Source organism: Canis lupus, chromosome 26 (genome assembly GCF_011100685.1).
Source record: "Canis lupus familiaris isolate Mischka breed German Shepherd chromosome 26, alternate assembly UU_Cfam_GSD_1.0, whole genome shotgun sequence".
NCBI classification, from domain to species: domain Eukaryota; kingdom Metazoa; phylum Chordata; class Mammalia; order Carnivora; family Canidae; genus Canis; species Canis lupus.
This window is the reverse complement of record NC_049247.1, coordinates 6,301,836-6,315,755: the sequence shown is the minus strand read 5'-3', so window position 1 is coordinate 6,315,755 and position 13,920 is coordinate 6,301,836. Positions and strand designations below refer to the sequence as shown.

The window sequence follows — 13,920 nt, the reverse complement described above, 5'->3', positions numbered from 1 at the left end:
AAGCAATTGTGTGCAGAGGGGCAGGCCTGGGTGCTTGGAGCCATGGCCCGTGGTCCCTGAGGCCTCTGAGGTGGCACTGGGGCAGGCAAGAGGGTTCCCAGGTCACCCTCAGAGGCCACAGGGTACCTTGCCGAAGTGTCACAGGCAGACAGCTGTGGATTCTAAAATATATTCAATGTACTTCCCATACGACCCAGCAATTACACTCCCAGGTAGATACCCCACAGCACTGAAACCACAAGTCTGCACAAAAACCAGTACTGGAATGTTCACAGCAGCACTATTCACAATAGCCAAGAGTTGGAAACAACCCAAGTATCCACTGATAGATGAATGGGCAAACAGAAAATGTAGCCTCTCTGTGCAATGGAGTATCATCCAGCCACAAAAAAGAATGAGGCCCTGGGACGCCTGGGTGGCTCAGTAGTTGAACAATCTGTCTTCAGCTCAGGGTGAGATCCTGGGATCCGGGATCGAGTCCCACATCAGGCTCCTTGCAGGGAGCCTGCTTCCCCCTCTGCCTGTGTGTCTCTGCCTCTCTCTCTCTCTCTGTCTCTCATGAATAAATAAATAAATCTTAAAAAAAAAACAAAAAAGAAAAAAGAATGAGGCCCTGACATGTTGTTAACAACGTGGATGAAGCGTGAGGACACCATGCTAAGTGAAAGATGCCAGATGTGAAAGACCACGTTAATTGATTCCATTTATACGAAACATCCAGAACAAGCAAATGTACAGAGGCACAGAGTGATTGCTTGGGGCTGAGGGTGGGATGGCAGTGGGAGGGACTGGGTAGTGGTAATTAAAGGGGATGGTGTTTCTTTTTAAGGTGACAAAAAACATTCTAAAATTGTGATGGTTGCACAATTCTGAATATACTAAAAGCCACTGAATGGTACACTCTAAATGGGCGTGGGGTATCTCAATGAAGCTGTTAGAAAACAAGTAATGGCCAATGTTTATCTAGTGCTTACTATGTGCTAAGCACTTTACATGTATTAACTCATTTAATCATAATAATATTCATATTTTACAACTGAGGAAACTGATTTATGTAAAGATAAATAATCTGGCCACAGGTGGAATCCGGTGGAGCTCAGACTGGACTCAGGCAGTCTGGCTGGCCTCTGAGTTCATGGTTTTAACTCCTATGCTCTACTGCCTTCATGTTCTTTATTAAAAATTAATAAATTAATTAATTTAGAGAGAATGCACATATGAGTGAGGGAAGGGCAGAGGAAGAGAGAGAGAGAATCTTAAGCAGACTCCATGTCCAGCTTGGAGCCCAATGCAGCTTGATCTCAGGACCCTGAGATCATGACCTGATCTGAAATCAAGAGTCAGATACCTAACCTACTGAACTACCCTGCCTTACTGTTCTTACAAAAGGAAGGAATAGATCTATACAAATATGGAAATTCTGCAAGATATAGTAAGTGAAAAAAATCAAGGTGCTCTATATCCAATGTGGCATCCTGAACTGGATCCTGGAACAGAAAAAAGGACATTAACCCAAAATATGGTGAAATCCAGACAAAGACTGCGGATTGGGTAATAGTAACATACCAATGTGGGTTCCTTAGCTGTGACCCATTACCATGGTAATGTAAAATGTCATTACGAGAGAATATTGCCAGGAGCATTATGGGAACTCTCTGTATTATCTTTGCAACTTTTCTATAAATCTAAAATTATTCCAAAATAAAAATGTATGTTAAAAATGTAGAACAGGGATCCCTGGGTGGCTCAGCGGTTCAGCACCTGCCTTCAGCCGAGGCGTGATCCCAGAATCCTGGGATCAAGTCCCACATCGGGTTCCCTGTGTGGAGCCTGCTTCTCCCTCTGCCTGTGGCTCTGCCTCTCTCTCTCTGTGTCTCTCATGAATAAATAAATAAAATCTTTAAAAATAATTTAAAAATTAAAAGTAAAAATGTAAAACAAACAAACAAAAAAACAATAACCAAGGTGTGGAACAGTCTAGAATATGTTACCATTTGTGAGGGGGCGAAAAAGGATATTCTCCTTCTGCATTTGTGCAAATATATACATTCAAACATGCACAGAAAATCTGCAGAAAGAGAGTAGGGGGTTTCTAGGGTACCATCTAGGCAGACTGCTTGGGAACAGGAAGGAATCAGGAGTGGAAGGGAGACCAAGTTCTTCACCATAAATACTTTTGCATTATTTTATTAAAAAGAAAAAAGTAACATGCGTGCATTTTATTCTTTACTTTGAAAATTTTTCATTATTTTTTTCCCTAGAATGTAAAACATTGGAGAAATTGCCGTCAATGTCCTCAAGTCTTGAGGCTGGACACTGGGGCTTCAGCTGTAGAACTGCTCAGGTTCAAGCTTCCTTTAACAGGAAACATTAACTCAGATGCTCAAGTAATTTTTTCTGCTATTCAGCTTTCCAGCTGTATGCAATTTTTTGAGAGCAAAAACTCAGATTTCGCTCCCACCTGAATCCAGATCTGGGGCCCTCGGGCAGGTGTGCCATGTGTGCAACCATCCTCAACTGCTTATGTCTACCTGCTGGAGCAGGCTCATACCTTCAGATTGTCACCTGCCTCACATCTCCCAGGGCTCACTGGGCCAGGAGCTGCAGGGTTGGGGCTGGCCTCTCCTCCCCTCATACATGGATATGGCTTTACTAACCCACTGGTCATATTCTAGATATTTACTGGGTTTTTTTTTTTCCTGCTTTATTCTATCAATCACTGAGAGGCATGTTGAAATCTCCCACTATGACTGTGGATGTGTTTTTCTTGTTTACTTGTCTACTTTTTATTTGTTTTTATTATTATTTTTAAATTTATTTATTCATTCATTAGAGACACAGGGAGAGAGAGAGGCAGAGACACAGGCAGAGGGAGAAGCAGGCTCCACGCAGGGAGCCCCATGTGGGACTTGATCCTGGGTCCCCAGGACCAGGCCCTGGTCTGAAGGCGGCGCTAAACCACTGAGCCACCCGGGCTGCCCTACTTGTCCACTTTTTAAATGAGTATATTTAAAGTATACAATTTGGTGGTTTTTAATATGTTCAGAGAGTTGTGCAACTGTCACCACTATGTTTTCATCAACCCCGCAAAAGTAACCTCATACCCATTAGTAGTTGCTCCTCTTTCCTGACCTCCTTCCAGCCCCTGGCAACCACTAATCTACTTTCTGTCCATAGAGTTGCCTACTCTGGGCATATTTCTGTTCACTTTTGATTTATAAACTCTGAGGCTAAATTATAAGGTATGCGGAAACTGAAAATCATATTTTCTTGATGAATTGAACTTTTTATCATTATGATTTGTGCCTTAAAGTTTATTTTGTCTTATATCTGTATAGCTACACTAGCTTTCTTTTGGTGTTTGTACAGTATATCTTTTCTCAGCCTTCTGCTTTCAACCTTTACAAGAGAGGTATCTGAGAAACAACAGAGTTGAATTTTTAAAATACTTTTTGACAATCTTTATCTAGGACTTTTAGTCCATTTATATTTAATATAACCTCCAGTACAATTGGTTTAACTCTCCTATCCACAATCTACTCCTTTTCTGCTTTGCTATACTTGTTCTGTTTGTTTTTTTGCTTTCATTCAAGGGACTGAGTGTGTACCATTATGCCATTGTGATATTGCAATATGGTAAGAAATATATATATTTTTAGATAACATGATTGAATATATATACACATGTACATATATACATGTGGTCTTTGACCTATGTTCTTGGCACAGAGTTCCTAAAACTCTTGTGATTTCCTGATAGGGATGAGAGGAGTGTCTTTTGTTGTCCTAACAAGCCTCTTTCCACCGTATCTGAGTTTATGATAATGAGGTGACTCTTGGTGGTCCCCCTAGAGAGCTTCAGGATGGGGTCTGGTTATCAGAGGAACAAACCATGTGATGAGTGATTAGAGGGCTAGAACTTGCAGCCTTAACCCCTCACCTCTGAGGAGGGGAGAAGGGGCTGGAGGTTGAGCTAATCATCAATGGCTAATGATTTGATCATCCATGCCTACATAATGGAACCTCCATCAGTGTTTGGGATTTAGAGAGCTTCCAGGTTGATGAATGAATATACCCATGTCCACAAAGGGTGCTGCACCCTAATTCCACTGGGATAGAAATTTCTGAACTTGGAAATTTTCCAGAGACCTCATCTATATACCTTTCTTCTTCTGGCTGTTCATCTGTATTCTTTGTAATATCCTTTGTATCCTTTATAAGTCAGTAATAGTGTTTCTCTGAGTTTTATGAGCCATTCCAGAAAGTATTAAGCTTGGGGTCTGGAGCTATGGGAACCTCTGACTTTGTAGCCAAGTTAGATAGATGTGAGTATCCTGGGGACCTGTTACCTGCCAATTGACACCTAAATTCAGGGCAGTTCGTTGGACCGATCCCTTAACATGTGGAGTCTGATGCTAACTCCAGGTAGATGATGCTATATGCCAAATTAAATTATTTGTGCCTGGAGAGTTGGAAAATTGGTTGGTGTGGGGGAAAAAGAAACCATCCACTTGGTGTCAGAGTGTTTTAAGGAGAAGGTGGAAAGGAGCTCTTCTGCCACTGTGGAAGGGAGATGCAGGCCCTAGCACGCGCCTCTTAGCCTCCGACCTGGCAGTCCAGAGCACCAGGCAGAGAGCAGGCACTTCAGTGATAAAATGAGTTTATAAAGGGCCAATGAATGAGCAGTGTTCTGTCTGGAATCATTAGCTCTTAGGCACCAGAATAACACAGTGGCCCATTTGTGGGGCTGGGCAGGATTCCCATTTGGTAGCCCCAGACCAAGGGGTCTCAGAGAGATACAGGCCTTCCTTCAGGGGGCTGACTTCAGCAGACCTGAGCTCCAGTCCTGACTTCACCACTAACTTGCTCTGTGACCTTGGACATCCCACTGCACTGCCCCTAGCCTCATTTTTTCTCATCTGTTCAATAAGGAGGCTGGACTGAATAACCAAAAATTCAGTAATAACAGTTAACACTTGCTGCATGTATATACCAGGTACTATTCTAAGTGATCTGTAGATATTAATTCATTGAATCCTCATAACAACCTTATGAGTGACACACGGTTATTTTTCCCATTTTTATCTGGAGAGGAACTTAGGCACACAAGGTCAAGTGACTTGATCAAGGTCACTTAGGAGGTAAGTAGTGGGTTACTTACCTTAGGAGGCCTAGCTCTGGAGCCAATGCTTGCAACCACTAAGACTTTTGCTTTCATTACACAGATCACATGTAAACCAAGGAAACCCAAGGAAAACAGAATTCCAGCATCTACATCAAAATATCCTCTTTTCTCAGTCCTTACAGTCCTTATCAGTATGCTACTTTAGTCTTACAGAGGAGTTACTATGGTTCTGAACTTCAGTTTCCATGCAAGCCCATCTCTCACTCCATCCAGCAGGAGGAGAGGGCTTTTGTGGGGACCCAGGGAATTTCTTCAAACAGGAGACAGAGGTCTGAGATTCCTGGGGTAACAGGCAGCCTCCGATTGGGAAGGAGGCTGTGAGGGAGAAAAGAGCTGATGCAGCCCATGGGGCCCAGGCTAAATCCCATGCCAGTCTTTGCTTCCCCGAAACCAGCAGAGGGCCTGGAGTAAAAGTTCTAGATAACTGTCTGCAGGATGAATGACAGTTCAGGGGTTCCAGTGCCATTCTGATCTGGTTTACCATCCTGGGTTGCTCACTGTGCAACATGGGCCTCTGGCAGGAGTCCAGTATCTTTCCAGCACACTTAGAATAAAATCCAAACCTTGGTCTCCAAGGGGCACATGATCTGACTCCTGCTGACCCCTCTGACCTCATCTTTTAACCACCTTTGGCCTCGATCATCTTCAGTTATATTGGCCTTCCTGGCTTCATATAAAACTCCTGCCTCAGAGCCTTTGAACTTGCTTCTCTCCCAAGATATTTGCATGGCTCAGTCCATCACTTCAAGGGTTCAAATGTCACCTTATCAGAGAAGCCTTCCTTGATCACTGTGTCTACAGAAGTCCCCTACCAAATCACCTCTATCATATCCCCCAGTATGGGTTCTTCCAGAGCACTGGTCACAAGCTGGAACCATGCCATCTGTTTGTTTACATATCCATCATCCTGCTCCTCCACACTAGAACATACACGCTTCATGAGGGCAAGGGCTTTGTCTCGTCCACTGGGCATTCCTCAATTCCTCCTGCCTATGATCACAGTGGGAGCAGCCTTCTCCTAACTTCCCAGGCTGACCCCTCCTCTTACCTTCATGCTTCTGGAACTCCTCCTCAGAGAAACTGGCATCCTTGTGCGAGAGGTTGGTCATGAGCTGCTTGTTCTCCTCCTGTAGCTGGGCGATCTGGGAAAGGAGGTCCTGTGCCTCCCCCCGCCATACATCCTCCACCAGCTCCAGCTCCTGTGAAGGCGACGGGCCAGTGTGTGGTGGGGGAGTCATAGCTGCCCAGGGCAGCAGCCTCACCCCCCTGACCTTCGGGAGCTGCTTGGACCTGTCAGGGCTTTGGGGTGTTCCCTTCCCCATGAGGGCCAGCACACCAAGAAAAGGCCACCACTAGTCCATGTGGCAACTCTGAAATAAGTAAGAGGTGTCCTTCCTCTGGGCATAGCCTGAATTTGTGCTTTAGGACTCAGCCACACTAGAACTGCCTTAAGAGCCACAACTGTAAGGTCACGCCTGGGCCACGGTGGCCCTAGCATTCCCAAACTCTCTGGAGAGGTCAGAGCCCTGATCTGTGGACAGACCCTGAGTCAGGACCAACTTGTCTCCAAGGGAGAAAGAGGCTTCAAAGACCCTGGGAGGGCAGCCCAGGTGGCTCAGCGGTTTAGCATTGCCTTCAGCCCAGGGCCTGATCCTGGAGACCTGGGATCGGGTCCCATGTCGGGGTCCCTGCGTGGAGCCTGCTTCTCCTTCTGCCTGTGTCTCTGCCTCTCTCTCTCTCTTTCTGTCTCTCATGAATAAATAAATAAAATCTTAAAAAAAAAAAAAAAAAAGACCCCCAGGAGGCCACCTAGCCCCAGTGTTCCCTGTATGTCTGACAAGACATCTCTTTAAGCGGTCTTGGGCAACAGATTCACTTTACAACTCTGAGCCTGTTTCCTTTAGTGGGGGAGCCATAATATAAAAACTCACAGGGCTGATATGAGGATAACTAAGATCAGTCTATTAAAATTATTTTGTGAATGGGTGTAATCAAACAAACAGAAGTGTTGACAAGGACATGAAAAAGTTGGAACCCTCAGGCCTTGCTGGTGAATATCTTAAAATGGCACAGCCACTGTGGGAAACAGTCTGGCGGCCCCTTAATGAGCAAAACAGTTGTGACCAGCAATTCCAATCCGGGGATCTGCCCAAGAGAAATGAAAACACACGTCCCCACAAAAACTTGTATGGGAATGTTCATAGCAGCATTGTTCACAGGCACCAACAAGTAGAAACCACCTAGATATCCATCAACTGATGAACAACATGGATGGACCTTGAAAACATAATGCTAAGTGAAAGCAGCTAGGCCACACAGTGTAGGACTCCAGTGATAGGAAATATTCACAACAGGTACATCCATAAAAAGTATGGTGCTTGTCTAGAGTTGGAGGGTTGGTGGGGGAATGAGGAGTGGCTGCTCATGGCTATGGGTTTTCTCTCCCAAGTAATGAAAATGTCTAAAATCGATTCTGGTAGAAGTTATACATCTCTGTGAATAGATCAAAAGCCACTGAATTAGATGCTCTAAATGAGTGAACGATATGGTATATGACTTATATTCAATAAAGATACCAAAAAAAGGGAGGGTGCCTTTTGTAAAACCAGAAATTAAACATAGCACAACTGCTATTGCAATCAGGACATAATGCTGGTTTTTAAGGCATAGATACTGGAGCCTACTGACCGAGTTTGAATCCTGTCTCTGCCACTGACTAACTGATCCTGGAGAAGTTATTCAGTCTTTGGATGCTTTGGAAATGTGGAAAATAGTGTGATACCTACCTCTGAAGGCTGTCATGAGGATTATGTCAATGTTGGAATAGTGCCCAACACCCAGAAAATACTAAGGATGTGTTTGCTGCATTCTGCTCCTCCTACAGCCTGTCACTAGCTGGCCCAGGTGGCCGGATAAACACGGCCTCCGTTCATCTTTTAAATAAATTCCTAAATCCCCATCTCCTTTGTCAGGAAACCTGCTGTAGTGGGGAAATGAGAGATAATAATTAAGTATTCACACAGCTGGTTCAAGGTCACCAGGCAAGGTGAAGGATCTGACCAGAGGGTGGAAGTGCTGGTGGCAGGATGGTGCAGGCGTGTGGCCCTCACAGGGGTGGGCTGGAAGCAGAGGCAGGCTATTCTATGTTGTTCATCTCTGCTCCCATCTGGCAGAGGCTGAGCACAGAAGTCCCCAGGGGGCAATGGTTGAGTGTAACTGACTGTACATCCTGCTCCCTGGAACCTGAGGCTATGTGACCTTACATGGGAAAGGACCTTGGCAGGTGTGATTCAGTGAAGGACCCTGAGATGGGGAAGGTGTCCTGGGTTACCCAGATGGGCCCAATGTAATCATAAGGGTACTCGTAAGTGAAGAGGGAGGCTGGAGGGTCAGAGTCATAGATGATGTGGTGACGGAAGCAGAGGCCAGAGCTAGTGATTTGAAGATAGTAGTCTGGGGGCACCTGGGTGGCTCAATGGGTTAAGCGTCTGGTTTCAGCTCAGGTCATGATCCCGGGGTCCTGGAACTGAGCCCTGCATCGGGGTCCCTGCCAGCTGGGAGTCTGCTTCTCCCTCTCCCTCTGCTGCTCCCCTTGTTTGTGCTCTTTCTCTCTCCCTCTGTCAAAAAAAAAAAAAAAGTAGTCTGCTGGCTATGAGGATGGAGGAAGGGACCCCAAACCAAGGAATGCAGGTGGTCTCCAGAAAATGGGAAAGGCAAGGAAGTGGATTCTCCCCTAAAGCTGCCAGAAGGAATGAATTTCCTGACATTTTAACCCAGTGAAACTTAGGTGTAATTTTGACCTGCAGAATTTTATCTAGTTTATCCATATTGATGTGATCCATAAATATCATACTCTGCATTATCATAATAAATGTATGTTACTTCGAGCCAGTAAGCCATGGTAACTTGCTATGCAGCAATAGACTTTAACTCTCAGGGTTTCCTTTTTTACTCTGCCCTAAAAAGGGTTGGGGTTATGTGTGATTCTTGCCTCTGAGTGGACCACAGCGAATTTATTCTAGCCTCCACATCATCTAAAAAGCTCTTCCAGGAAGTCACCCCTGATTGATTACCTCCTTTGCCATTTTCAAACCTTATGCTGGCCTACAATGCTCAGTATAATCAGATCCCTGCATCTCCCTGATCTCACCTCTTACCTCTATTCCTTATATGCTCTATTTTAGCCACATGGGCCTTCTTTGTCTTCCTTTTTTTTTTTTTAAGACTTTATTTATCTGACACACAGAGAGACAGAGACTGCACATGGAGCACAAGCAGGGAGCATCAGAGGGAAAGGGAGAAGCAGATTCCCTGCTGAGCAGGGAGCCCAATGTGGGACTTGATCCCAGGACTCCGGGATCACGACCTGGGCCAAAGGCAGATGCTTAACCCACTGAGCCACTCAGGTACTCCCTTGTGTTCCTTGAACACACCAAGTACATTCCTACCTCAGGGCCTTTGCACTTGCCATCTGCTTAGAATGCCCCTCTCCCAGCTCTCTCTGTGGAGGGTACCACACTTGATTCAGATCTCAGCTCAGATACCACCTCCTCAGGGAAGCCTTCCTTGACTACCCCCATCTATTAGACCCCCATCCTGGCCAGTCTCCTTCATATCCCTCTGTTTTATTTTCTTCATGTCATTTATCATAAGCTGAAAATTTAAATACTCTAAAAAAATATCTATCTCCTCACACTAGAATTACAGCATCCAACAGAGTAGTCACAAGCCACATATGGCTGCTGAGCCTTGAAAAGTGGCTGGTCTAAACTGACACTTGCAGTAAGGATTAAACATGTACCAGACTGGGGTGCCTGGGTGGCCCAGTCAGTTAGGCAGCTGCCTTTGACTCAGGTCATGATGCCAGGGTCCTGGGATCAAGCTCTATGTCAGGCTCTCTGTTCAGTGGGGAGTCTGTTTCTCCCTCTCCCTCTGTCCCTCACCCTGCTAATGCTTGTTCTCTCTAATAAATAAATACAATCTTAAAAAAAAATATGCACCAGATTTTAAAAACATAGAAAAAAATGCAAACTATCTCTTTAATAATTTTTTAGGTAGTTGTGTGAGGTGATGGATGGTAACTAAATTCACTGTGGTGATCATTGCACAATATATACAAATATCAAATCATTATGCTGTACACCTAAAATTAATACAATGTTACATGGCAATCATCTCTCAATAAAAAATAATTTTGTATGTTGATTATATATGGAAATAATATTTTACATAGACTGGGTTTGTTATGATATTAAAATGAACCTCATCTGTGTCTTTTTATTAATGTGATAAGCCACATATTTCTGTGGGACAGCACTGCACTAGAAAGTCAGGTCCATGAGGGCAAAGACCTCGTCTGTTATGGTCATTGCTATCTCTCCAGTGCCCAGAACAGTGCCTGATACATAATAGGTGCTCAATAAATATATTTGTTGAATAAGTAAATGAACATATACTGTTAACATTAGAGAGAACTGTATCTGCATAGCTGTCACTTTCTAAGCCTATCTGTAATTTTCCTGTCTTTCCAGGTACCTACCCACTATGCAAGATGAAGATCCAGCTTTCCCTGTCTCTACACTGCCCACATCACCTAGGAGTGCACTCTGTATGCTCTGGCCCATCAACAGGGTTGCAGACTGAGCAACCAGATAGAACATGTTATGATTGTGGCCTGAATCTGTGTGATGAGAAGAACTGAGTCTGGGGGTGTACCTGGGGGAGGGGCTGATGGAAGACAGGGTGCATGTTTTACTGGAGCCACATGTGCTGAGAGAGAGTGAGAGAGAGGGAAGGAGGGAGGAATGAACAGACAAGCTGATAAGACCAAGGACATGCTCAGAAGACTTTTGTGGAAATAACACCGTGACGAGCCTTTGAGACTACAAGAAAAAAAAAATCAGAGGAGTCTCTCTCGATCCTAAGAATACCAAGAAAAAGGGACCGGGGCTTGGATGGGAAAAGGATTTTGTCTTCTGATTTATGAGAAATCCTCCTCCGTGTTTACAAACAAGGCCTGGCTCTGAACACGTTGGGGTTTACTTCCTGGCTGATAGCATTCCAGAAGTGATAAGGGCAGCTGGCTGGGAATTCCATCTGACTCCAGGCCTAGTGGCCTCTGATGGCTCCCAAGGGTGTCTCCCAGCCCAGGTGCTGCAGACTCAAATGATGGGGGTGGGGACACAGGTGCCAGGACTTCTAAGTGACCCGGGCTAAGGCCCTTGGCCCGAGTTAGTAAGAGGCAGCCTTGTGAAAGGATTTCAAAGATCCCTTCCCCCTGTTCTGTAAGAGAGAACGGGGGGTGGGGGTGGGGGGGAGAATCTGGGGTAGGAGAAGGGATGTGGAGATGGGGGTAGGATCTCCAATTTCAGCCTATGAACACCTCACTGAGAGTCTCTCCAGGCCTAAAGACAACAGTTAACACTCCTAAGGCCCTCAAAACCGGCCACGCTCTGTCCCAAACACTTGATATAAGTTAACCAACCCTTTTCACCCCAACCCGATGAGATGAGTGCTATTATCATTCCCATTTTACAGCTAAAGAAACTGAGGCACAGAGAAAAGAGGTGACTTGCCTAAGATCACAATGGCAGGGTTTGTATATGTGCTGCCGAAGCAAGCCCTCACAGTGGCAGGGTTTGAAACCAGGCTGTCCATCTCCAAAGTCCCTGCTCCTGGGAGCTTGACATTAATTACAGGGCTGGGGCATTTTCAAGCTCCCAGTAGGATCCTGGAAATGTTGCCTCACACTCGGGAGCTTGGGTTTCCTTCCTGACCTCAGGGCATAGGGACCTCTGAGGACAAACACCTTGGAACCTCACAACACTCTTCACAGCTCTGCCCCCAGGTTAAGACCACAGACACAGCCCCTGAGGCTATTTTCCTTGAAACACAATAGGTTATAACCTGCCAGGGAGCTTCAGAGAGGCCAAGTGTATTTCCTGAGGCCACACAGCAAGCCAGAGCCCAGGCAGGCACCCTGATTCCTCCAAGGAAAGGCGTTTCCTCCTATTCTCTGTCCAAATGGTCTCACAGAATCTTCCCGGGGCTGAGGTTGGGGCCGGAAACCACACATCTCCCACTTCCTTTTCCCCAGGCACCTTGTCTAGACTCCCAGCCCAATAGGGAGGCCCTGATTCATGTGCTCCAAGGGATTCCTGTTCATAGGGCAGAGGCTTAGATTGAAAACTGCCCCAAAGCACGTCCTTCCCCCAAATCAGGGAAAAAGCACTAGTTACCTCCACTGGGGTTGGGATTCTCTCAGCACTAACTTGGGACAACCCTTCCCCCTCCATTTTCTTCATCTTTACAGGAAGATAATTCCTGCCTCACAGAGTTCTGTGAAGATTAAAGATAACACCAAGGAGGGGAAAACACCTCAGGTCAATAAACTAGAAGAAACCCTGGAAAACATTTTGCAAACAGAAATCCGAAGACTGGGGGTCAGTGAGCTGGGTGGCTGGAAGTCCCATCCCCTTTACTCTGGGGGGTTCTGGGGTGAGAAGAAAGGGGCTTGATGTCACATCTTCTTGGGTAACACTGAAGGGCAGAGAGAGCTTATTTCATTTCTGGAAAATAATATTGTCTAAGCAGTTTAGATATATCACACTTTAATTCTTCTAAGGTGGGTCTTACCACTATCACTATTTGACATGCAAAGAAGTAAAGCACAGAGAAGTTGAGTCCCTTAACGAAGACCACACAGCTATTCAATGATAAAAGTAGGGCTGGAACTCAGATCCGACTCGGAAGAACTGCCCTTTAATCTCTGAGGTGGTATATGCCAGGCGGCGCTGGCTGGACAATAGAGGGCCAGGGGCCGCGCTTCCTCCCTCTTCCATCCAGTGGGGTCTCTTCTCGAGAGTCCCCGCGAGCACACAGGTGTGCACCCACAGCGGCCCCATTCCCCGGATGCGCACACTGGGGCCGCTCGCTCGCTACCCACCTTCTGGTGCTTGCGCTCCTTCTCGATGCGGTCCATCCTCTCCAGGCGCAGACGGTCCAGCTCCAGGCGCAGCTCATCCAGCTCGGGCGCGACGTGGTGGCGGCTGACCAGCACCTCCAGGATCTCCAGCACACGCACGACCTTGGGCATGAGGCGCGCGATGGCCTCGCAGCCGTGCTGGTCGATGACCCGCTCGAACTCGTGGCCCACGAGCGACGCGATGTCGTACACGTCCATGACGGTCAGCTCGGCCACGTTCTTCTCCAGCGCCGACTCGGCCGCCAGCGCCGACCCTCGGTCCTCCTCCATGGCCCCCCGCCCGGCCTCTCCCCCCCGCAAACTCGTGCAACTCCCAAACTTGCGGCTGTCGAGGGCCGCGCCGGGCCGGGCCCAGCTGCGCCGCCGCGGGCGCCGCGCGCTCAGGGGTCCCTCGGGCGGGGGCGCACCGGGCGGCGGGCGGGCGTCCGCATGGGCGGGGGCGGCGGGGCCGGCGGGGGCGGGGGCGGGGGCGGGGGCGGGCGCCGGCTCGGCTCGGCCCGGAGCCTGCTCCCCCGCGGGAGGCGGCGGCGGCGGCGGCGGGCAGGGCGCGCGTGCGCAGGCCCGCGGCGCCTCCCAAGTTGGGAATCCGAGTTGGGCGCAATGGAGGCGCAGAGTCCAGCGGGAGGGCGGCCGCGTCGCCCTCGGAAACCGCTCCGCCCGGGGATCGGCCCCTCGCCCGGGGCCGGGGGAGGAAGGGCGGCCGCGGCTCCTCCGGGAAACTTTGGCGGCGGCGAGGCCGGCTGCCCGGCTC

The 13,920-nt window shown here is 47.4% G+C and overlaps 1 protein-coding gene across 4 annotated transcripts in view; it reads right to left on the bottom strand.

The window, feature by feature from the left end:
* Positions 1–13,544, bottom strand: part of RILPL1 (Rab interacting lysosomal protein like 1) — a 45,532-nt gene extending 31,988 nt beyond the window's left edge. For 2 of the 4 annotated variants that reach the window (XM_038574824.1, XM_038574822.1), the window contains exons 1-2: positions 13,131–13,543; positions 6,234–6,384 (exon numbers count right to left, since the gene is read on the bottom strand). In XM_038574824.1, the coding sequence (XP_038430752.1) occupies positions 6,234–6,384; positions 13,131–13,439 (460 nt within the window). In that variant the 5' untranslated portion in view covers positions 13,440–13,543. Of the gene's footprint in view, positions 1–6,233; positions 6,385–13,130 lie in introns of all 4 variants that reach the window. The other 2 variants (XM_038574825.1, XM_038574823.1) reach the window with 2 other exon arrangements.
* Between the last annotated feature and the right edge of the window lie 376 nt (positions 13,545–13,920).